The following is a 26,107-nucleotide window of genomic DNA, read 5'->3' on the forward strand; positions in this document are numbered from 1 at the left end:
TTAACCAAAAAAACAAACAATTGTTTTGTTAGGTAATGTTTGGCATTTTCTTCATCTGTCTCAAATGAGGACTATTTATATAATAAATGAACATTTGTATCAATCATCTCATCCATTCTTCTGTATTTTCCTTCCAAATCTCATCTAATTCCAGCTGCCATAATCTCATCCATTAATCACTTTTTATATTTCAGAGCTGCCTTTTCCCAAATATGTCCTCAGCCTTGTATTTAGTTTCACACAAACAGCAAAGCTGCTTTATGGGATCTTTTCCACAATACCTGCTGAAAACTGTCCGTTTTTAAAATTAAGTAAAGGTAAAATACTGGGCCATGGCTGGACTGCTGATGTGTGTAACAGTCACAACAGTTCCAGCTGGACTTCTGTTTCATTTCCATCTTTGCCCTGTTCCCATTCCTTTATTCTTGGGTTTTTATCAAGACCTTTTTCTCTATTTTCACAGGTTCTATGAGATCCTTATATTTAACTAGAATTGTTACTACCTAGATAGAGTAAAAAAATTAAGACATTTCAAATCACAGGCATTTGAATATTCAGCCCACTGACACCATTGTGAAGGATTTTTTAAGCATAATTTTATTCCCATACATGAATCCATATATGTCTGAAGCTATCAAAATGCTCCATAGTCACTGGCTGTTTATCACCCAGCTGCTGTATTCCAGATAGCAGTGCCCTTTTCTTCCAAGCAATGAACTGGGTTACAGAGGAGCCTAACAGCAGCCTGTGTATATCTCATTTTGGGCAGCCTTTTCAATGACTTCATATCAGGGGTTTAGCCAAACAAATAAAAGAACAACCAATTAAAATGACAATCAATAAGAGACTGTCATTAGTTTATTAATTAGTTTAAGTAAAGAAGATAACTAGAGAACAATTCCGAAAGCTGCTTACAGTGCTGATAAATCCTGTTAGCCCTTCAGTTTTAATGCTGTCATCTCAGCAGCAATGCAGTGAAGCTGAGAGAAAGGAATCATTGCTTTGTGGATATCCTTATTTGTGCAAATTTCCTTTCACTGAAGCAGTCTGAGTTCCCCTGCTTCTTCATTCACTGGTTGGGCAGTCCTGCTGAGCACCCTGTGAGTGGGGAAGGGCAGCTTGTTCACAGCTGTTTGCAGCTGCCTGCCAGCATGCCCCTCCTCTTCCCTCAGTGCAGCATTTTTAGTAATTGAGATAAAAACATTCTTGTGCCATCACACATGCATCTGCTCTCAGATCTGGATTCCAAAGCACGCGTTCAGATCCGGTTTTCAGCATCACTGCGTTACAAGGACTCCATTTGCATAGTCCATTTCAGGTTAATCTGATTAGATTTTCACCCTGTCACTGAAATTATGTCTTTATAAGCATATGTCAAGGTGGACTAAACATGTATTTTCCCCTTTCCAGGCCTTCCATGATCAAATGATAATTGGCTGTACCTTTTCTGCACCCCCTCACTCCATCTTTTTAACCAAATGCTTTGAGCAACAAGTTCAAGTTACCCAGTAGGAGTGTGTAGTTGGCTGTGTGAAAGATGAGGTTGTCTTATGTCTTTTCAACAAATGCATGAGTCCTGAAGACAAGAATTTCATTCTATGCTGACTCCATGTCTTTGGAGAGGGTAAAAAAAGCTTGTTTGAGGTATGGATGAGGATGTCTAGGAAGAGGGAGCTCTCACCTTGAACTGAAGTCAGCACCTCTGCGTTTTATGTCAGATAAGCTTGGAGTGGTTTGGGTCCAGTTAGCAGTTGTCTGGTTTAGAATAATTTCACTTTCAGTATCTTTATGGGAAAATGAGGCAGATTCATCATGAATCTACCATTCATCACTTTGTGCCATGATATAATCATCTGAAATCGTGATATAAAATAGCAGTTCATTTTTTATTAAAAATAGATTTAGTCTTCCTGGTAGCTTCCTTCATATCTTTTTCATTTGAAAAGAACAAGATGGCCAGCAGATGTAAAAGCTATCACCTGGGAAAAGCTTTCTTACATATCTTTTAATGCTTGATTTCTGAACTGTGAAGAATAATGCATCAGTATTGCTTAAACCAAGCATTTACATTTCTACTATAATGCAAAGCAAAATCATTAAGGTCACAGAATTTGTTCTTTGACATGAAAAGTAACCTTTCCTTATGTTATCCAGCACTTTGTGTAAAAATGTTTGATGTGTCACTGGGAGATGTTGTTAATAGCAACTGAAGCATTTATCTTAGTGACATCATGTCTCTTAATCAACAAAAGATCACAGTAACCTTTTGAGAAATCAGAGTACATCAATATCCCTATAATTCGCTCTGCTAATGTCAAACTTCTCACGTGTCAAATATCTTTGCATTTCTGCAAAGGAAAGAAACATGTCATCGTCTAAATTTCAGGTTTAAATGAAGGCCCAAGATGAAAATAATATGGATCAGATAAATATTTTAAGGCTGTCAACTCATATTGGTTCATCTTGTTCTGTGTGTGGATGCCCAAGTGCAGTTGGCAGATGCCAATGCTGCATTTTTGTGCTTTTCTGCTGTCATAACAAGAGATCAGCAGGGGTCAGCTGTGCACTTTTCAGCCCCAGAATGCCAAGCAGCCTTTGACCAAAGCCACTGTGTTTTCTGAAAAGCATGCCCCTGTATTTTAGCCTCTTGGTGAAAGGTGTTCAAGATCAGCCTTTGGCTTTACTTTTATTCTTCCAGCAGGATAATAGCTTGTTGTATTTGGAGTTTGTTCAGTGTTGTGAAGCCATTGGTTCATTAGGATTAGTGAAACAAGCTGTAGATGAGCATGATTAAAAATTAACATCAGAATATCACTAGTCCATTAAGGATTAAGGCAGTTTTGGAATTGGAAGTGAGATGAACCCCAGTAATGTTTTAAACTCATTCGCTGATCTTGTGGTGGACACTGAAAATGTGCAAAAACTCCTGAAGAGCTTACAATCAAAGCAGACAAGATAAGGCAAGAAGGAACTTGAAATATGAATAAAAGGAGAAGATTAAAGTCCATAAAGAAAATTAGTTCCACTTTTCCTTTTTCTTCCTCCTTCATTGTGCAAATAATCAGATTTGTAACACAGATCTTGTTGTGACACAAATCCTGACTGGCTGTTTTTGCTGATGTTTCTCTGCATGTGAACAGATTCTGGCTCAGGGCCCATCTTGTTTGGAGCCTTCACAGGCCACAGTCAATTGGCAGCCAGGGCTTGGTTCCAAGTAATAGATAAGGGTTTTATCAACACAATCTGGACTATACTTTCCATTGAAAGGCAGTGGTTTATTCTAAAGGCCAGAGTGACCCAATGATATTCCCTCAGTAATGAGTTGTGCATTCTAATGCTTTCTAGACATTTTATTTCTTCTTTTTCTCCATCAGATCATCAAGAATTGGATGAATTGTTAATTTTCTTTCCTTTTTTTCTTATGGAGCACCTGTAAGAAGCTTGAAATAGAAAGGATGGGTATTGGTGAGATTTACAGGGAGTATAACTATATGGACAAGGGATACTTGTAGTGTTCTTAAAACCTCATTTGTTCTACATTCCTCAAAGAGCAAGCACCTTCCCTTTGGGGAAACAGATGGTGCCTGCACTACAGGGTTACAGAAGGAAGTGGGTTATGATGGAAGGTGAGAGGTGGAAGCGTACTTTTCTGCAAAATCCAGGCCCTGCTTTCACCTTGGGAGATGGTGGCACTGGTTTTGTTACCTCAGTGTTGGAGTAATTTAGTGCCTTGTGGGGGAAAAGTGCTGCTGTGGGCAGAGCTGGGATATACAGGTGGGATCTGATCTCTGCCTGGTATTTGAAGAACATGTTTAAACTCAGTGGTGTCCCTAATGTGTATGTAGGAATTGGTGTGTAGTCACACCAGGGCTCTGTCCACCCCCAGAACCAAAGGAGTGGGACAGAAGTATTTGTTTCTGTTTCCTATTACTTCTCTATTTAAGCTGCAAGAAAAACAAGCTGATTTTAATAAAAGTGAATGAAATGAGCTTCAGGACAGCAGTGCTGCATAGCACCAGACTCAAGCTCCACACTCAAACTCCACTTTAATGAGTTCTCATCCAAGCTGGTAAGACCCAAGCTTGAGAGACACTGCCTCAAACTGAAAATGAGTGCTTCCCTTTCCCATCACATTCTTTGTAGATCTTGCAACAGAAAGCTGAAGTTGACCAAGGCCCACTCTAAATCTTATGGGTGTCATATCTGAAGTAATCAAAAAAACCAGATTTCTTGGGAGGGGTTTGCTCTGGGACAATGGGAAATACCCAATGCATATAAGATTTCCCACCAGTTTGCCTTCCCCTGCACATATTTGTGATGCTGCTCTTCCTTCTGCCCCCCTGCCTAGCTGTGTTTGTCTTTTCATCTCACTCCTGTGTTATCCTTTCAGCAGTGAGTGATGATGCAGGAGCCCAGACCGGAGGGTGAGCAGGAGCAGCACAGTCAGGAGGGCACTGCTCCTGCAGGCAGGGGTTGTGACAGACACCAGCAGTCTGACAATTGTTCCCCTTCCTGAAAAAGCACAGCACAATCTGGTTCTCTTCCCTCTGTTGCAGTGGCTGAATATCCCTCTTGGTTGAAGCAGGGTGTTGGATTTTGTGAATATTCTTTGGCTGTGTCTTGTTGGTTTTGCCTGCAAACGTGCAAACCCTGCAGCCCTCTGAAATCAGTGACATGATTGTGCATGACAGTCATTAGTGGGTGAAACAGAAATCTGTCTGGGAGCATCTGTTTTGAGGGAGCCAAATATAATTAAAGTTTAACCATGCTGCATTTGCTCTTTTATTTACTGGCACTAGTCCTTCTTAGGGATCACAGGGACATTTCTTGAGATCCTTCTGAGGGCTTTGACTTGCTACATTTTATCATTGTATGTGTGTTTCATAGAAGTGTGTTTTGTATTACAGGCTGGATCAAACAAGTTTGTTCAGAGATTCCCTTCAGGATAATGAAACTACCTTCTTGAATATGTTCAAGTTCTTTCCAAGGGGAATACTTTCTGGTGTCAGGTTGTTCTGAATCTGGACATCTTGCACTGATGTATTGCATTTTATCAGTTATATTTCCACGATGCTCTTTGAGCAACAAGATGGATTAAATGTGGTTTTATTCTGTAATTAACTCTATACACATGACAATAAATATGTAATGTCTTAATTTGGTAAGTAGTACTTGGTAGGATGTAATGCAGGGATCAGTGATGTAGCCTTCCTAGTCAGGAAATGTCTCACAGCATGGTTTCCAGTTTATTTTCATGGGACAATTGATCAGGTATTGAATTGTGCTAGGAGGAAGACACTCAAAGCAGCATCCATGTTGCAAAGATCTTACTCAGGCCTTAGAAAAACTCTGTAAAATCTTAAGTTCAGCCCTACCAACAAATACATAGAAAACTTTGGTTTTTTCAAATGTTTTAAACTTTCTAACTTGATTTCATTTTATCTTGAATGAACATGGTAATCTTTTTATTATGGTCACCTCTATGTTACCTAATGTGTCTTTTCCCCTCTGACTATGCTTTCCAACTACAGTCATTCATATTACACTCATGACTTGCAGGGCACTTCCAAAATGCAAAACTGATTTGGAGAAATTGTAATTACTTTTGAAAAATCCTTTCATTTTTATCTGCTATTCCTTTTACTACTAGTTTATTGATTTAGTTACATTTAAAATGGGTCTGTGTAGTTAATTTTAGATATATGTTTCAATTTTACTGCAACTCTGAAACTTTAAATGAGTAGGAAATAAGTAAGGAAATATCCTTAAATAGGAATAGGTAATAAGTTCCCATTCCAGCATGTAATGAGATACACTTTTGAGGTTTTGTACAGATTTTCAAATGAGCACTGTGTGCACTGCCTTAGGATTAGGTACTTACCTTCCCATACATTGCCAATGGAGAGCAATAAATGTCTTCTCAAGGGATCTCTTCATGTCCAATTTAAATCCCTAAATTTACCTTCTTTTGACTGGATGGTGAGTTTGAGAATATTTTTGAAGAGGCATCTCTGAGGGGGCAAACCAGGTGGAATTTAGCCCTCCCTGTGGGTTTTTTTGCTGATGGCTTTAATTGTTTCTTGTGGCATCCACTGTAATAATTCTTCTTTGTGAATTTTCTTCCTGAGCTCTCAGTGCCTCATTGTGTTTTGGATTTATTCATGCAAGACATAGAATGGTGGTGTGGGATGCACAAGTCTCTTGGAGATATTTTTGAAATGAAGATCTTCAATCCAGCATTTCAAAATAGAAATGATTAAAGATGAGAGGAATGTTTGCATTTTTGCATGTACTACATATTTGCACTGTATTACTGAACTACTCCCATGCTGCTTTTTAATATTTCTGTGCTGGATTTTTGATGAGTAATGCTCAGCTTGAAAAGGGCTTGAGCTGCAATTCAGGTTTCCTGTGGCTGGGGAAGGTCCCTCTATGGCAGATGAGGTGAGGGTGAGGGAGAGCCCTCTTTCTCCCCAGGATGCAGAAACCTTCAAAGTGTTACAGGGCTATGTCCAAAGACATTCCCTTTGCCTGTTACTTTTCTTTAAAAATTCTCCCTTATCAGGGGCTGCATTAAGCTCTAAGGCTGCCCTGAATGATGCAGGGATACCAAACTTTGTTGTTAACTGATCTGCACCTGTCTCAGAGCTAGTGGCTCCTTGGTGAAAATCTGTGTGGATGCTCCAATTTTTGTCTCCTCCATCATTTAATCTTTTTATGGTGCACTCATTGCTGCCTTGATAAAATGAGATGGTGATATTTTAATTAAGTTGAGTTCAGAGGAATCATAAATAAAACCTCAGCATGGGTAAGAGTATTATAATCTAGATCAGGGAGTTCATTATTTGAATATATAAGATTGGACTGAAGAACCCAACCAAGGGCTGGGAGCTGCACTGCCATGCATGTGCACATCTCCTGGGGCTGAGTGTGTTGTGCTTCTGCCAGGCTTTATTTTTTTCCCCAACTGTTTTTGCAGGGCTTGTACTAAGGGTTTAAAAAAGCAAGAGTTTCAGATTTTGGTGCCATTCACTTGCTTGGTACTACACCTTACTTTTTGTGTTCCCATAGCTGATAATCGATAGACTGCTTTTGGCCAGATGGGTTATTTTAAAATTGCATCTGTAGGTGCAAGATACCATCACAAAATTGCATGTGTAAATGTCTGAAGTTACGTGGCTATATGTGTCTTGCTTCAGTGTGAACCTGTCTCTTAAAGCACCTTAAAGGTATCCTGTAGCTGCTTTGCTCCTTTGCCAGTCTGAGGTTCAGAAGGCTCTGAGCTTCAGCTTGCAGAGGACTCTGCATTTACTCTGGCTCTCAGGCTGTGGAGGAAGCCGGCCTGATCTTGGAGCCAGCCCATTTCCTGATTACTTTTCAAAACCTTTTACCTGAAAGATTTTCAACTGGTGCACTCTTCTGGTGGGGGGACAGCTCAGGAACAGCTGTCAAGTTCAGGGACAATAACATCTCTCTCCTGTTTATGTACTTTCAAAACATTTCTTCAAACATCCTGAGATCCTAACACACCAGGGGAGTGTGAACTTGCATCTTCCATCAGGCATGTGAGAATACCAAATCACTTCTCTCTCAACTGTTCCAGTTCTCCAGACCAGCAGTGATTCCATAATTCATATTCCACTGAGTGAAATGAGAAGAAAATGCAAATACAATACATTTTGACTTTATTTTCTTTGTTCCCTGCTCAGCCTTCCATAACACAAGAATAACTGAACAAGCTTTTACAGAAATCACTTTTGGGTAGGAAAACATTACTTCCTGAGGAAAACTGTTACATATCTATGGCTTTAATTATCCTGAGCAGCCCCAAGAGTTCCAAGCACAAGTATTGAATTACAAACAGTTGTATAATAAATTAAACATTGTTTTGTACCCATCCTAAGTATCTCAGGCACTAAGGAGTGCTATTTTGCCTATACATATATAGACAGGCTTATCTAGAGAGAATGAATGCATAATTTATTATATTTTTCTGTAATGTGCTCTGAACTGTTTGAACAATCTCAAACATAAGCACACAAACACAGATGGCCTGGCTGTTCTGTGTTTGTTTGGCATGATAAAGCTGTCATCAGCTGCTGTCTAGTTCAGCCACACTTAATCATCCCTTGATGGTCCTGGTACACAAGCAAAACCTGGGTTGTGACTATCTGGGTTGGTGAGAACATATGGAATATTTGGCTCTGATGCTGGCTGTTCTCACACTTTGATGAAGGTTTCTGCCCCTCCAAAGAGACAGTGAAATGTCCTGTATGGATTCTTCTCTTTTGCTTCAAAGCAAAGTGAGCCAGGCTTATTTTAAGTCATTGTGAGTTCTGTTCATGTCATGCCTGCTGATCTTGCACCAAAGGAGAAGAGAAATACAAGTTGCTTCTCTTCCTTGGGCTCTGCTTTGGGAACAGTAAATCCTAGAAGAAGATTGAACTGATTGCATGGTGGCACTGAGCTCTTAAGCACTCAAGATTGACATTTGATCCAGCTTTTATTTTTTCATAACATTCAACAAAGAGTTAATGTTGGATGGAACTTTTCTAATCCCAGTGAATACTACTCTTCAAATACTCAAAATTAGGAAATCATCAACATGGTTTCACCTTCCAGTTTTTATTCTCTTGTGTAATGTGTGATTGGCTCATTCACAAGAAAAAAAAATGCAAGGGAATAGGATTAATTTTTAAGCAAATTGTGTCTCTTTAGTTATAAACTGCTACTTACAGAATGAGTTGAGAGGAATGTGTAGTCTGTAGGCTGCTCAAGCCATATATTGAGGCTAATATGCCTGATGGGATCACGACGGATGCCAGCCTGACACGTGTTGGTATTCCATCAAATGAAGTGTATGCAGTAGGGGCATTTGGCAGTCCTCCTTTCTTCCTGGAAGCAGCTCTCTATTTTGCTTGTTCTTCATGCTGGCTTGCTACCCTAAGCATCTGCAGACATAAAGAGGAATAGCATAGTGTCAGTTTTTTCTCCATTTTTTGTCCATCTCAATTGGAATACCTTGTTTTTGTTGCCTCTCAGGCTTGTTGTGTGTCCTGAACTAGGTGCCAAGTACACAAGCAAAAATATTTACAAAAATAGCCTTACGTAAGGCATAAGAGAGATACCTCAAATATTCTCTCAGCATACCTCAGGCCTCCCCACTCTTTTGTTTGTGAAGATGTAATGCAACATGAGAATGAAAGGAAAAGAAAAAATAAATAGGAAAAAATGTTGGATAAAAATGCTACATAGCCAAAATAATATTTCAGACATCATTACCAGTTTTCTCTCTCTGCTGTTTTTTCAGAGACTCTGATAGAATATATAGGCTTAAGGAAAATAATCTTTATGGAATAAGTTGAATCTCTTAAATTGTCTTAATTTCCATTCTGAGGCTTTTTATTGGATGCCTGCAAGTATTTTCCATAAGAGAATTAATCTCTGGAAGTCATCATAGAATAAAATTCTTCCCAGTGTGTTTGCACTATTACAGTCACCTAACTCTTATCATATTTGAAGACAGGTTCAAGGTGGCTATCCCAAAGATGCTGAAATGAGGCATTTGTGTTACATCATTAGGTACAGCTGAGCTGCAGTGGTAGTAATTACTTCTCTCAATAGATAAATGTATCTCAACTTGTCTTTGCAGTACAGCCATTGCTGTGTAATATAAGATACATGAGATTTATAGTTTGGAAGGTCTGAAAGCTTTTGAGTCTACAAAGAATAGTAAGTAATTTCTCTGATGAAATAGAGCTAAGCCTGTTAGTATGGCTTAGTTAAATCTCAGCCAATTAATTTTTCATAGGCCGTGTAGCAGGGATTGGAGGAACATGCAAGATTTTTTTATTGCTCTTGGGTTTTGGTTTGAGCAGTGGTCAGCGTATGCAACATAGAGGAATTTCTGTGCAGTTATTTTTTTCCTCTAGAGGAATAACATGATGTCCAAAACGCTGCGTCCTCCTAGTTCCAGCTCCTAACACCTGCCCCTTAAAATTATTTTTAGTGTTTATGAAAAGCATCCTGATTACAAAATACTGAAGGATACAGCAAATTACAAAACTGTTACTTTTGCCCATGCCTGAAGTCTAATGGTTTAAACAATTTTTCATCTCAAAGTAGTTCTACTTTTGAAATTGTCACTGCTTCCCTTGTTGTGAATGGCTGCCAATTCCCATCTCTCCAGACATCCCCCCACCCTCCTGGAGAACAGCCTGAGCATCTTGCTAGGCTAAAGGAGAGGGAGCAGAAGGAAAATCAAAATAATATGAAGGTCAGTCTCTTTCTTTGCTACCCAGAATCTTGGCCACATCACCAAATTGATAATGAGCCATCACCATTTCTTTAGAGATGAACAGGGCTGCAAAGATTACAGTGGAGGAAGGATCTGAGCAGCCCTTTTTCACTCTGAGAAATATGATTAGGATTTGTTCCATTATTTTCCAATACATTTTTTCTTGAGTTCTGCTATTTGGCTTTCTACTTACAGCCCATAATGTGGCTTTTCTGTTTATGGTAGGAATGCCTTTTTCTCAGCAGATATGAAGTGCCATTACAATCAGCTTGTGTTACTCTTATTTTCCTCTTTACCCTCTGGCACATGCCACTTACTCTCTGCATAAGAACTGAACCTGCCACTGATACTGTGCAGCCATGTGCTTTGCTTATCCTGTCAGTGATACAGCCTGCTGTCCCAAAAGCTGTCCCTTGGGACATAAAAACATTACACAAAGGTACTGTTCCTTTTCTCCTCCCAAGATTATTTTTTGGTTGGTTGGTTGGTTGCTTGTTTACTTAATTCAGGTGGTTTTTGTAACAGAGGAACTTGACGCCAGAAAGAAATTGCCAGCCTGGATCAAAACAGGAGACAATTAAGTCCACTTAAATCCTGCAGTTTGGCTTTGAAGTCACCAATGCCAAAATTTTGGAAGCAGTGAGATAATCAGTACCTGTTTCTTTTCATGTATTAGTAGAGTTAAAACTCTGAGGCTTGTTGTTTGAAGCTCTTCCAGAATGATGTTCTGTGTTCAACTGTTCCAACTCTGCAAATTGCTCTTATCTCTAAAGGAATTCCTGTTCTCCCCGAGTTTCCCAGTGTGACTACACATGATGTGAAGTGTCCTCTGGTTTTCCATTTTGGGAAATTGTAAACAGATTTTAATAGTTCCTCCTGATGATAACATTGATGGTCAGTTTTATACCCTCCCACTGAGGTTTTCCATTTTGATAAATGCTTGCCTTTCAGGCTCCCTCTGTTTATATATTTTTCTTTTATGTTCATGTTCTCCTGGAAGCATTAAAGTTGTAACTGTACATGGGGGCCAGACATCTTTTCCCCCACTGTGGTGTCCACAATAGGACATTGACATCAGTTGGATTTTAGATATAGAAGGTCAGCTGGTGCTGCTCCTTTTTTAGTTGTTCCACAGACATTCAGATAGTTTAAGCAGTCTGCTTGGCTGCTCTGTATTCTTTCATTATATTCACCATTCCCTCCAATTTCAGGTATACAGATTCACAATATAAATTATGTGTGACTTAGAGTTGTGGCTTCTTCACAGAAATTTGAATTTTTGTTCAATGCTGACAAAACTTGCTCTTTTCCTTGATGCATCATTGCTAACATTGGCTGGAAAGAGAGGAGGAACTTTTGGGACCAGGGGTGGTATGAGAAACTTCTCTGTATTCTTTTGAGACTTGTCAGCTACTGTCAGCTTTTTTATTAAGAAGGCTTTTGTTTGTTCTCAGTCTTATGCACTTGGAACATGAAATCCAGCAGCAGTTGGTCGAGAATAATAGTTTAAGAGCAGTAGGGTTCTTTGAAATGAAAAAGCTATTTCAACGAGGCCCTAGGCAGATGTAAATTGCAGGAGTGGAATCACAGCATGTTTATCATTAGGATATCTTGGGTGCTACCTATGCAGAAATATGAGAGTGAAAATTTCACTTGTCTTCATGCCATTTGTCTACACTGCTTTTTGCAGCTGATTCAGCAGGGGAACTTTCCACGGAGAGGTGCTGCAGCCTGCCCAGGACCTGTGCTCATAAAAGCAGTAGCTTAGGGCCAGCTGATCCAGCTGAGCTCAGTTCCTTGTGGGAATACCTCAGTTAAGGGAAACCAGTTTTACAGCCAAAAGCAAACTCAGAGTTGGTGTCTGCTGCAGCATCTTGGAACATCTTGGGTTGTTCCTTCCTAAACATCCAGACATCTGTTGATCAAGGCAGCTCTTAGAGTGTGTGATTGAACAGCAAGGCTCAGACCTCCAGTATCTGAGATACTGCTGGTATGGAACAACTCTGAATAGTGCTGTAAGCTACAAGGACAAAGACCTGTATCTAGCCCAGCATGGATTGGAAAGCAGTGAAGGAAGTAATGCACAGGTCCTAGGAATACAATGGATTGGAAGAAAAGCAAGACTGATAAAATTGAAAGTTTTTAAGAAGGTTAAAATAACAGGTGAAATCCTGATGCCTCCATGTAGGAGTGAAAATTTTCCATTGCCACTGGTAGGGTGAACATTTTGACAACTGTATTTTGAAAATAAGCAGCTGGTTTTTCTAAGCTTGTCAATCTAAGACTGTGATTTCAGGGTGAAGCAGGAATCTGAATCAATTAAAATGAGAATTTGAAGCTAAGTGCATAAAGCATTTTCTTCCTCTTCAGAATTAGACATATTTAATTAAATTAAAGAGGATTGCCTTAGGCAGTGGTTAATTTTGTGTGTAGGTTTAATGTGTTCAAAAGGATCCACTTGCAGTGAACATAGAACAAGTACTGATTGTCACTGTGCACCCAGCCTGCTTTCTAAACAGCAGGGTGATATTCTGGTAAACAGTGAACAGAACTTGGTTCTCCAGATATTACCTGTAAATCAATAATAGCCAATAGCACATCTTCATTTACAGTGTGTGCTTTAGATTAGACTATATATGCATTTTTCTGTGAGACAGAATTACTGTGGGCAGAATACTGGTCATGTGGGGTGTCTCTTTAGTAAAAAAACATTTATTTAAAAAGAGCTTAAGAATTAAGATGTTGTTATGATGAATTTGTGAACCTATACATTGCTACTGCCTTTAGCAACTGTGTTAGATTAATTTATGAGTGCAGGTGGAATGTTTTCAGACACAAATATGCACTGCAGTGATCACGTGCTACCAGGGCAGAAGGAAATAATAATTTCGCTTTATGTATTCAAATCATGCCATCTTGTAAAAAGATGATATCTCAAATTTAACAAAAAAGAAACACTGGAAAGTTAGATATTCTGAAGTAGCAACATGGATTTTACAAAACAATACCTGAGCTGTGGTGACACTTCACCTGTTAACATCCCATTCCTGGAGTGATGCTTGGGGAGACCAGGGCAAAGGTACAGCAGAGCTGTTAAAGGTGCTGCTGTGGTTTCTTAGTTTCTCACTAGAAGATTCAGCTGTGCTTTCAAGTATCTATGCCTAACCTGGGTTCCCAACAAGGTGGCAGCAGCCAAGTGTCACAATTCTCTAGCTGACTATGAAAAAATGTCAGACACCTGATTCTCAAAGAAATGGAACAATATTATTACTAAGGGATGGATTTTATATGCTGCTGCTTAAGAATGCTGTCATACTTACAGCATCAGTGACTGGTACCTGACATGCTGTTTTTCATTCCTGTGGATCACTTTGGTTATAAAATAGGATTTTTCTGCTAACTACAAGTGCATCACAGAGCTGTTCAAGGGCTGCTCCCCTCGTGACCCCAGAGCATGCCAGTGGGAGGTATTCAGCACAGTGGGTGTTCTCATTACCACTTGACATTTTGCTGTTTGGTTTTCTGCCTGTTGCTATTTAATGATTTCAATTCTTTCTTTGCCAGTCCCAGAAGCCATTTAGCAAGCAATGTACTATTACTGCTCCTTAACAATGTCAACACAGTCTCTAGGAAAGGAGTTTTATTTCCAAACAGTGTGCTACAGGGTTACCCCTTGGTCTGCTCCTGTCCTGTCCCTCACTGTCCTGTTTCCCAGTTAACCCTTTGCCCTGTGCTCCTGGGGAGGGTGGCAGCCTTGCCTGAACTATAAATACCCTCTGAGGCTAAACAAACTGCAGGTCACTGTAATGGCTGTGACATGGATGAAGGTTCTGGATGATGTAAATTGGCATGTATTTGCTTTGCAGAGGCACAGGCAGAAAAGTAGAGCAGTCACAGAGAGCATTGCAGGTTTCTGTCCTTAGCCTACTGTTAATTACAAGCACTTCACAACCCCCATTAGTATCAGGTCTGGAGGTCTCAAATAAGTAAAATCTCAAATAAGACTGCAGAGGGAAGATACTGTACCTTATGGGAGAATGAAGACATAAAGACTGAGGATGAGATTAATTTCACTGAATTTAATCTACCAAAAAGATAGATTGCCGCTGATACTAATCATCCCTCTCTCCTGTGGAGAGATGGCATATCTCCCAAGGATGATTTACATGACTCTAATCACTGAGCAACCCCGACTGTTAAGTGGCACCAAGAGGCCAGATTGAGAAGGACGCTCAGCTTCAGATGAGGTCAGATATAGTCTGGACAAGTTCATGGTAGCAAAATTCTTTGCAAGTTATTAAGTCCATAGCAATGGTGTCTGGCTTATGAACTTCCTAAGCTGAAAACAGTCAGAGGCTGTGAGTTATGAAGGGGTAGCATCAGACATGTTTCTCCTGTTGTGCTGTTACTCTCCTAAGCATCTATTTATGGCCACTGTTGGAGCCACTCCCACCCAAGGGAGATGGACTTTCTCTCGGACACCATATGGCAGTTCCTCCTGCTCTTATGTGAGGCTGCTGGAGCAGTCAGAAGGGGGAATGCACATTTAGCAAGAGATGATTTTTGCAAATGGGAAATTGGCAGAAAGATTTATTTCCAGATTTGTGGTGAAGTGCTACTGACCTACAAACAGAAAAACTGGAATTCAGTCTTACAGAAAGAGCCTGTGCCAGGTGCTGAATGTCAGTCCTTTACACCAGGTCACCTCAAGCCTTTCAGAGATTCAGATGAGCTGTTTCACCATGTGCTCCCCTCAGATGGTGCAGACAGCTTGTTTGTGCCTTAGACAGTACAAGGAGATTCAGATTTGACATAATTTACAGCGTGCTGTGTAGCTGTGCTGCTACATGGGTGCTCCCTGCCTTTGTGACAGCAGCAGGGGAACTAACAGGGTGGAAACTTGTCATTTCAAATAACTCCTTGAGAGCACAGAATTTTTGGCCCAAAAGCCAGGTATCAATCACCAGAACTGTGTTTATGACCTCCCACCATATTGGGTACATGCACATGTGTGTGTACCTCTATACTTGGGATGATTCAGTTGAAAGATTTTGCAAAATTTACTGCCCTAAATGCTGATAGCCTTAAAATGGTTTGTTAAGGAGGCAAGCACCTCTGGTTGAGCATTTTGGTATGGTAAATGTATTCCTGTCATTTGGAGCAGAGATCTTAATTTAGAGTCTCTGTAGCTGTTACATGGCATCATTGCTGCATAAATACACTTCTGTTTGAAGTCAGAGCTGCCTTTTATGGCAATCTCTACATAAAAAGAAATTTTGATAAAACTGAGAAATGCTTTCCTGATCAAATCCCAAGACATAAAAAAAGGCCGGTGGAATTGGATTCAAGAGATCAAGCTGGGATTTTGAAATGGAAGCTTTTGCTCTCTTTTAAACCACACTGTGTTGAAATTGCCAGCAAAAATCTGTGATGCAGGGAGAACATATCAGACTTTACTTTTCCAATTTCCTGCTTGGTTTCTTGTAAACTGCTTTTGTCTAATCATATCTGATATCAAAGATAATTTTATTTAATGTGGATTAGGTAGCATGACATATCCACTGTGGTCTTTCATCATTCTCTGTTTAATTTTGAATGTGACATGATATTTTCTAGTACAGATGAAATTTGTTCAGCAGTCAGCTTTGAAAAAGAGTCTGTCTTTTATGTCTCTCTAAAACGTTACGCATGGCAAGCAAAAAAAATTACTTCATTCTCAGACTATCAAAGTCTTTGGTGCTGTCTGTAGATTTCAGCCAGTATAGAGAGCAGAGGTGGTTTATCCTCACATGCTGTCCATTTCAGCAGCCTCCATAGCACAGCTGCACACAGCCAGAATGGGTGTAGTTTGGTTCCAAAGGGAGAGGTTGCTGAGGGAATCAAAATGTGATGCAGGAGAGGAAGGACAGGGTGCTGAAAGAGATGATTTTTCAGCCCAGTGAGTATTTGACAGGGCAGTTTAGGGCTGAAGGTGTAGCAGCCTCCTGTGATATGGCTGAGTGAAGGCAAGGCTTGTTCCTCTGTTATTCACAGGCTGTGGTGACTTCAGCAGTAGTGCTGAAGTTAGAGTGGAAGAGAGCCCTGTTGAGAAAGGTGAAAATTAATACCAAAACTCCAAAGGCACTTACTCATAGGGTGTAAAACAGGAGATTGTGTGTAAAGTTTGGATGACAGCAGCAGCATGGAAACCACTGTGAGGGAGGAAAGGTTGGCTGGTGTTGCAGTGAGGGTGGTTCTTAAGGACAATATTCACAGATGTTTTCAGCTTTCCCTGAAGCCCTGGACTCACATGGAAATGTAGGTAAGATGCACTGATGTCTAGGTTTTACTCATTGCTCAAGATCAAACCAATCATCTGTGCCATGATGGAATTTTGGCAGAGAGATTTAGACATATGACTCTGGGTTTTTTTATCCAATAAATCCGTGGATTTGGTCTACCTGTGTGCTACAGTCCTGACAGAGTTTGGTTAGAGAGTACTGCAGAAACTTGGGCTTTTCCATACCCCCACTGCTCGTGGTTTTTTACAGGGTATTCAGAAACCTGTGTTCTGAGCATTTATAGATATGTGAAATAGATGTTCTGCAGCTTTTTCTGAAACATTATCCTATACTTACATTAGACCTAGGAGCCTGCACTCAGTGAGTCAGGGGAGATTCTTACAGCTCTGCATTCCCAAACATACCAGGGACAAGGCTAGAAGCAAAAAGCTTTTGTGTGAACCTTTTTTAGTTGTAAATGGTCTTTGTACTGTAGTAGGTATCCTTCTCTTGCCTGAATGAAGAATCCATTCATTTGCAGAAGGATGTCATATTTTATACCACTATGTAAAAGTAAAATAGTTCTTGAACCCTGAAGAATATCTGTTGTGATCTAGGATGAAGTTGGAAAGACAACTGGAACATGTAAAAGGACATGGTTAAACAGTTTCTTCTTCCTTTATCTTTTGCAAAGTGTATTGAGTAACTTACCCAGAACATTTTCTGGTGTGGAAAAACTTTTAGAAATCTGCTATTTACTGCATTGTGATGGAGCCTTTCAAAATCCAGTTTGAAGTTTTCAGTTGTACTGATTTATAAATCCTGGATTGTTGCAGTGCTATGTTTTGCAAGTGAAGTTCTGAGTACACTCCAGCTCTTTTACAGTAAGAACTTTTTACATGATCTCCACATAAACCAAGAGTTTGCTTCTGAGTGATGCGTAAGAGGAGCACAAATTCTCTGCATCAGATCCTCTCTGTGCTTGTGCAATGTCTTGCAGTGACATGATACCTTTGCTTGTAGTCACAAAACAATCCTCTTGCTATCAACTCAAATTCTGGTATGTGAGTGCTTTGTGTATATGGACATCTCTTCTAAATGCATATGGTTACTTAGGGTGACTTGAAGCCTGCATGTGAGGTCTTCTGTATAGTGCATGTATTATATACAGGTTTTCTTCAATAATAGTGATTCCAACAGAAATGGGAGAAATATTATAGTCTGTGATGTTCCTGACAGGTTAGCACTATGTACATGAAATCTCAGTAATTTTGCAAGCTAGCTAATGGTTAGTCTTTGATAATGACTTTGAGACAATGCAAAAGTAGCTATTAGCTTTCAGTCTGATTCTGCCATGTTTTTTTTCACAGCTTCCTGTTATGGGAGGAGCCTTTATGGACTCACCCAACGAGGACTTTAGTACAGAGTACTCCCTGTTTAACTCATCAGCCAACGTCCATGCAGCTTCTTCCATTCAGAATCCACCAGAAGAGACATCCCGTTCTTCAAATGATGCCATATTGTTATGGATTGCAATAATAGCAACAATTGGAAATATTGTGGTTGTGGGAGTTGTGTATGCCTTCACCTTCTAGGATGACTGTCACTACAAACACTGGAAGAAAGGAAATCTTCAACAGTATTTGTCATGTGTATGTATGTATGTATGTGTGTATATATACATGTATATCTATATAAATACATATAACTAGAGACTTTGTTGATTAAGTGCTGCCACAGTCATGGAAATGAAATGCAAGTTAATCATCTTAAGTCTTAATGGCAGAAAGTTTGGATGCAAATTGTGTGGAGGTGAGAGCTTTATTTGAGAACAGAGCCAATACCAGTTTTGTATAGAAATGTAATAAAAGAGAGATCAACTTGGGTATAGTAAATACAGAGAGATATTTATATAGAAAGTGCTTATTTTTTACTGTAGATTTTTCTAGCAGCTCTTCTGCAATTTGTCAGCTTTTCTTTTTGTGTGTGTGCATTTTTTACTGTGGTATAATGTTATATGGAATTGTTCCGAGTTGTGTTTTCTGAACATCTTAATTTCCTTGATGGACCAAGTCATTGGCATTGGCTCGGTTCTGATGAAATCTAAGTTCATCATGTGTGGGTCTTCAGCATGGCTGCAGACTCCTGGGCTGTACTCAAAATCATCAGTCTCACAGCCATGACAGGCAGATGCAGGCTGTCTGTTACCTGCCTTCCAGTTTCAGTAACTGGAGCTGGTAATCAATACATTTATGCTGAACCTGCCTGCTCTTCAGGAGGAGGCACAGCTACTGCTGCTCTGCTCTGAATTTCAGAGAAGAAAATGGTAAACAGAGTAGCAGCACAAGTTCCCATTTCTGTCTAGAGGTACTGGTTTGCAGTGGTTTGTATATGCATTCCTTCCAGGAAACAAAAGCCTAATACCACACTTCTCATCTCGCTGGACTGCAATCCAGATTTCTTACAGCAGCTATGTGCTTTCATGAGGTTATTGATGTACTGAAAGAATGATGGAAAAATTGTATAGCCTAATTTATAGTGAATATGTCTATGAGAAAGATAGAATTGAAAGAAAGGTTGGTCACTTCAGTGCTTATGCAGGGGTGAATTTAAGAGTCAGGTATGTCCTGGGGTAGAAACAACACAAGAAAAGTAATAAGTGTCAGATGTGCAAGTACTTGTATCTCAGTATTAATATATCTCTGGGTTCTGGCGAGGATCTTGGACGAGATTTTTTTTATAACTGGCTTTAGGTAATGACTCTGATTATCTTTTGGATTTGTTCCACTGAGAGGCAACATTTTTACTGCATTTTTTCCATGGGCAGTTCATTTTCAAGAGCTGTATCTTTTCGAGACAAGCTGTAGCCTTCCTTGCTTGAGAAATTGTAAAATCTTGAGAGAAGAAAAAAAAAAAATCACCACTGTTGGAAATCTTTCTTCACCCCCATAAAAATTAAGCAACAATACACAAAATGTATGAACTTTGAGAGCTGCAGACAAATTCTTCTTCTATGTCTGCATGTACTGTCTAGGTTTTCTGTCTCATACAGCTAATACCCTAATTCCAGAAACCTTGTCTGCAGGAACAGAGACTATTTTTGACACTTGCCTGCTACTGAGCTTGAGGCTGGGCTATGAGCTGCTGAATGTATAGAGAGGTTTGGATTTCCCACTTTTCTCTTTAAACCCATTTTCCTGCAGGGCTTGGTGGACAGTTACTTGAATCAAAGCAGCATGCCCCAAATCAGTCTTTATAACCACTCAGCAGTCACTGTGTATATTTTTCCCTCTCTGTGAACTGTCCTTTAAAGCTAGGAAAGATGCAAACAGAGCTAGCAGTGGGGAGAAAATAAATTAGGTTATTTTGAGGCTGAGAAAAACAATTATGAGCATCTGTGTGTGTTGTTATTTCCCTATTTGGAGGCAGGATTTTGTGAAGATGGTTGAGGACAGACAAGACCTATACTGGGAAAAAGTTTAAGAGCTCCAGTTCTGGAAGATCAGAGGGAAAGAAAGCAAATTCTGTCCAATAAAATAACTGTAGTCTTAAGGATGAAAGAAAAATTATTATTTTCATTTCCTAAAATAGCTATTGATTCCTTCATAGCCACAGGACAACAAAAAGCAGAGGAGCTGCATAAATTACCTACCTTGTTTGTTTTTGCATCCCTCCTTATTCTTGCTGAGCAGAAAGGAAGATGTTGGAAAGCTGCAGAGAAGTTTCCAATGAAGAATATAGCAGAACAAGGTCGGGTGTGTAAACATGTAGGATCTGTGAAAATGTTGCTTAGTGTAATGTACTGTCCCCAACCATTTTCTGATGTTCTGTTGCCTTTGTAATTGTATCAGTTATTCATGGACTTGTCTTCATTGTTCCTGCAGGCTGTCTAGTTAGGCCAGATCCTGCAAGCATTTTGGCATAAAGAGCAAAACATTTCCACCTTGACTAAAACCAGTTTGACACAATGGTACTTGCCCAGTGGGATTATTCTGCTGCCTAATGAATTTGCCAGTGGAGTGCTTTGCTTAAATTTCCTAGAATATTAATCTTAGTGCAATTAGCAATGTTTGCAACTCTCTCCCAGAGCACTGGACTAAACTCTTCAACCATGAAGAAAAGCATTAGAGAGGGAACAGCAAAAAAACCCACTATTCTACTAGTGAAACCAAGTGACACTTCTGTGTTGCTTTTCCCCAAGAAAATGCCCTGCTTTCATGTGAAACTGATAGTAATAGCAGGAGCCTTGGAAAACAATGAGTTCCACCTCCTGCATCCAGATCATCATCATACGTATTTTCATTATTAGAGGCTGTGTTGTCAAGAAGGGCCAGACAAAACTTTAATTTAAGTAATTGGCTTGACAGGGTGACATGGCAAGCTGGGTACAAGCAGCAAGTGCAGGCAATTCCTGCCTCATAGTTAAGCTGCACACTAACTGTATGGCTTCTGTGTTGGGAGGAAGAGTTACTTCTAGCATGCAGGTACAAGGATACTGCATGTGAGTGTGGAATATTGTCAGGTGTATTGAAGATCCCCAAATTGCAGAGCTGGTTCCAGCTCTGCTCTGCTTTGATAGTGACAATATGCACACTGCATTTCTGGATGTTGTGTTCTGGCTTTGTGCACTACAACCACTCGTCTCTTCTGGGAGGTTAGTGGAGGTTTAAATGAAACCATTGAAAAAGGGGACTAATTCATCAATAAGTTCAGAGAAGCTGCAGAGGGGAATGGAGCAGTGCTGAGTGCAGGATGTTTCACAGTTATGGTCCTGTGAAATATGTTGCCTCTTGAACTCTCAACACAGCTTGACTTGGACCACTATAGTTTCTCTGTTCCTTGGAGCCAGGAGCTGGATAATTGATGTCACTCACTGAGGAGTGATGAAGAAGCCAAGCCCAGACACATTCCCCAGAGCTGTTTTCTGAAGCCTTTTCTTTAAAAGAACAGGGTTCTGTGCTTTGCTGAGCACTTTATGTATGAGCCTGAGAAAAGGTTCCACTTGAAAAGTGCTTCAGTTTAAAATGTCTAGCACAGATAGCAGTTAGGAAATCCCTACTGCAGTTCATTCCCTGGGAGGTGAAGCAAACCACTTTCTATATGCTCTACCTCTAGGGGTGTTTCACCTCCAGCTCTGTTGTGCAACCTCATCATACAAACACAAGAAGCAACTTTGCCCTGCAAAGTTATCAATGAGCCAAGGAAGACAAACTGGGGTGCCCTAATAATTCCCTTTTAGCCATGGATCTAGAGATCTATGGCAACATACCAAATAATCAAACTCCCTCTAAAGGATTTTTTTTCTCAAAGCAGCCACCTGCTCGACACAGCAGCTGTGCAGCCACCACAGCAAAGAGACTAAAGGCTGAACAATTATTCAGGTGGGTGCAATGGCACATTAGAAAGGAGAACTGAGTGGGCAAACCCACTAGAGCTATTCCTATCATATTTTTATCTGCAAGTAGGAGTCTGTGCTTGCCCACAGCGTTAACAACCTGTATTTCTGTGTCAGCACACTTGCAAAGCTGAAAAACCAATTTTGAAATGGATGCAAAAGTAGTAGCAGGGAGACTCATCTGCTACAAAAATGGCATTTAGCCTTTTCCGTGGGCAGATGAGGTCATAGATAACTCAGAAGTAATGAGATCCCTGCTCCAAAATCCTCACTTGCAATAGGACTTGAAGGCAGTCAGCATCCCACCCAGCTGCTAAGCAGACTGTAACAATCAGCCCCAAATCAAGAGTGAATAGAAGCATCCAGCCATTATTGTCTTGCCCTGTACACCTTTTGAACATAAAAAAAAATACACCTTTGTGTCTGGGACCAAGTGAAAACAGGAGTCTCTAGTCTCTGGGTTGTTATGTATTTTGTCTATTATTAAAAGCTTTCATTTTGCTATACTCAGGCAATTCCAGTTGGTAATATCCTTTTCACATTTCTCTGTAGGCCACTGAGTTATTAATTTCGTGTAGCACTGTCCATTTATCCAAAGTAATTTGACTGAGTTTCCTGTGGCTAATCACAGAGTAGAATCTGGAAATTTGCTCTTTTTAGGCGTGATTTCCATTTGAGGTAAATGGACTAAAGATCAGAATCCCGGATCAAAATGCATCTGTGCCTTTGGAACATTCAGAGCTCTGGAGAATTGGATTTCATGTGATTAATGTGCAGGAAGGAAAGGGCAGTGAGGTCCCTGGTGATAATGTCAGCCACAATCCATGACGGGCAGGGCTGAGTGCTTCATTAGCTGCTGCTGTGTCCCTCTGAGCCCTGCTGGCTCCCTGGACACACAGCCAGGGCTGAGTGGGAGCTGAACCTCCAGGTACAGCCTGTCCCTCCTCCCCTCACAGCCTGCTCATCCTCAGGGAAACAAGCACATTTGTTCTAGTCACAGAAGAGCCAGAGATCAATATTCTGTTAGCTGCATTGTTCCTGGAACATTGTTCAGTAACCATAAGGTCAAAAGAGGGGTGGTTTAACATGCATTTAGCCCTTTACCTCTTGTCTGAGAACATCCTAAAGCAGTCAAGGCATCCTGAACCTTAAAGTCTCTACTGCCCTTAATCTGACACCTTTTGTGTTTCCTCTTATAACCCATCTTTGCCTTTTACCTCTTCTTTTCAGCACAAAACAGGGAAAATGAAGTCACCACTATGCTCTTCTCTGGACATGTAGGGAGCTCCTAACAGCTGTGGACCAGCCATGTCCCATTTTAGTTTGTGGTTCTTCAGGCACAAATAAAAGAAGCAAGTGTCCTATTACCTACATAAGCAGTTCCAGGGAAATATTTGCCTTTGCAGAACAAAATGTATGACAATTTTATCTCATTCTGGCCTGTCCTAGAGCATTTACACTGAAACGTGCAGAACTACTTCTGCTGGTTTGGAAATTACACCAACACAGCCATGAACTGGAAAAGAAAACCCTGATAAGACAAACATGTCACAATCATCTCAAGGACATGTCCCTAAGGCAGTTTTTCCTGAGTGACATAGGCAGACTTGAGCTGTTGGTAGCAAGGCCCTTTTGTGTGAGCACAAATAGTCTCCCTTCTTCTGGAATTCTTAAGAGCTTGTGCCACCCATTCTGTCTTTCCCAGGCTGCTATTTTCAGTTGCAGAAAATACTCTAAAATGTTCCTGTGTTAGTAGAATACATACAGGAGTTACCTCCTAAAGCTCTGCTTAGTCCTGCAAAAGCAAAACCAACCCTATTTTCTTAAGCATGGAACATTAATGAGTCAAGTATCATCCGTACAGTAGCATTGACTCATTTTAATCTTCAGTTTTCCTATTATCCAGACTTTAAAGATGCTGAGAAAAGAAACAAGCAAGAGAATCACAGAATGTCTCCAAAGTCACTGCCCAATCCTTTAGTCTCTATCCTTCCTCATTCCTCCCTATATTACCCTTGAACTCACATCCATCTCTTTGAACTCATTGCCACCATTACATAGTCTCTGTGCCTTCATTTTATTTCTCCCCTTGTCTTTGCTGTATTCTTTTCATTCCTTGGTGTCAGAGCATGTGAGCATTTGGAAGCCAGCAGTGTTCTTCAGCCCTTTGTAGCCAGCTCCTTGGCTGACCTCTGAGAGTAAGGTTAGTGATGAGAAAGGACCTTCCACAGTGAGGGCAAGGAGCAGTGACACAAGGCCTCTTCTGGGAGAAAATCTTAATCATTATCTGCCTTAGCAAACCACAAAGTGTTTGCCCTAAGCAGAGGGCAAGATGTGGCTGTGAAGCTTGGTAACTGTGTTGTCAGTATCCATACAATGCAAAGTTACCTTTCAAAAATTCAGACTGTACGGATCCACTGCACTGTTCTGCAGCCAGCACTTCCTGAGCTTTTCTCAATCCAAAGTCCTTTGTTTTGTTAGCAGATCAGAATCAGTGGTAATGCTCTTGGGGTCAGGTGAGGGCAGTGGGAGTGGGTCCTAAGGAGAACAGAAAAGCTCCATGAGATTTACTGTGGGGTCAGGGCCATTAAAGAGCAGCCTATTCAGAAAAGAAAAACAGGCACAATGTGCTAAGCTATTTCAAATCTAATCACACCTGCAGTTCTCAGACACACAGCCAAGCTGCTACAGCCAGATTGAACATTTAGAAATGCCATTGTACCCAAAGGAAAGCACATTCTTCTGCCAGAACTGAGGGAGCTCTGCAGCCTGGTGTTCTGGGAGCTTCCTGAGCTGCAGCCATTACAGTGATATCGCATTTCCTGAGGAGTTCACTCCCACCAATGAACAAATAACATTGAACTCTTTCAAGTCTAGGCCTAAAACCCATCTCAGCTGCTGCCTTCATAAGGATGATTGAAGTTCCTGAGCCTGCACGCTGCTCCATCCAGAGGAACCTTTGCCTCCACCTGGAGTCGACTCCATTAATAACACTTCTGCTGTACTTCTGACATCTGCTTCACTGGATCAGTTTGCAGGACTAGCCGTGGATTGCTGGGGTTTTTATTTTAAATGTAAAAATGTCTGTAATTTCTTAATCAAAAGCAAGAAAGAAAGCAGAATGCTGTATTTTTTTAAATGAGAAGGTAATAAAACCAAGTCTGAATATTTTGATAAAAATGCTGGAAGGGTACATAACGTAGCAAACAGTTGCACTATTTTTTCCTAGTATGAGCACCCAACCTGAGAAATCTTTGTTCTTTCTCTAAGTAAGTCCTCTTCCAGTTCTGAAGTTTGGAAGTTCAGAAGGAGTGGAGCACAAAGTCTCAGTGAAGTGTGAAGCTTATGTAAATAAATCTGGTTGTTAGCTTTGTGAGGTAGCCTATTACGTTTGTTTTTCAGTTATCTCAAATACTGCCTAATTATCTGGGGCTTTTTCTCCCAAAAAAAGCTAAATAGTGACACTTCTGAAAGCATCTGTGCTTCACACAAAATCACAGTCATATGGAAATTATATTCTTCTCTCTGCTTTCTCTCTGCTATCCTGTTTTGTACATTATCAGGTTTGCAGGGATTCTCTGTATTGTTTTTGTAATACATGGGTTGGTTTCTAGAAAAACCTTTACTGTTGTAATCATTGTTCTTGGATCGTGGAGCTCTATCTGTAAAGACAAAAACAACTTTAAAAATGCCCTCTGCTTTCTCCAAGTTTACTGTAATTAGCAAGTTTAGTTAAGAGAAATGTATTCTTTTAAGCTCCTGATATGTTCATTTCCACTTATTGACTGCTTTCACTATATGTGTACTTAGTACTGGTTCATTCCTTTACTATGGTGAAAATGACAAGTTTTGTTAATATCAGATGGAAATTGTGGTTTTGGATAAAGTTCTTCAAATTGATAATGGTGTGTGATTTTTCATTTTGTTCTCAGTTCACTTGACAGTAGTTAGAAGTCTGGAATTGCATTATTTGATTATTACCTCCAGTGGTAGTCTGACACTAGTTATTTCTTACAATTTAGAAATCTGCATGATTTGGTACCCTTGGGAAATGATCTCTATTGAATGGCATGGAATAGCACTGTGGCTATTTATATAGAAATGTATTTACCAGCTCTCAAAGTCCAAGAAGTGCTTCAACACATCTGGGAGCCC

At 40.2% G+C, this 26,107-nt stretch overlaps 1 protein-coding gene across 1 annotated transcript; it reads left to right on the top strand.

Moving 5' to 3' along the window:
* The first annotated feature begins 17,873 nt into the window (after positions 1-17,873).
* Positions 17,874-25,855, top strand: C6H14orf132 (chromosome 6 C14orf132 homolog). The gene is given in 1 exon segment (XM_059474524.1): positions 17,874-25,855. A coding segment is annotated over 1 exon segment (279 nt). The 3' UTR covers positions 18,153-25,855.
* Positions 25,856-26,107: the final 252 nt, after the last annotated feature.

The sequence above is a fragment of the Ammospiza nelsoni genome, chromosome 6, assembly GCF_027579445.1.
Source record: "Ammospiza nelsoni isolate bAmmNel1 chromosome 6, bAmmNel1.pri, whole genome shotgun sequence".
NCBI lineage: Eukaryota > Metazoa > Chordata > Aves > Passeriformes > Passerellidae > Ammospiza > Ammospiza nelsoni.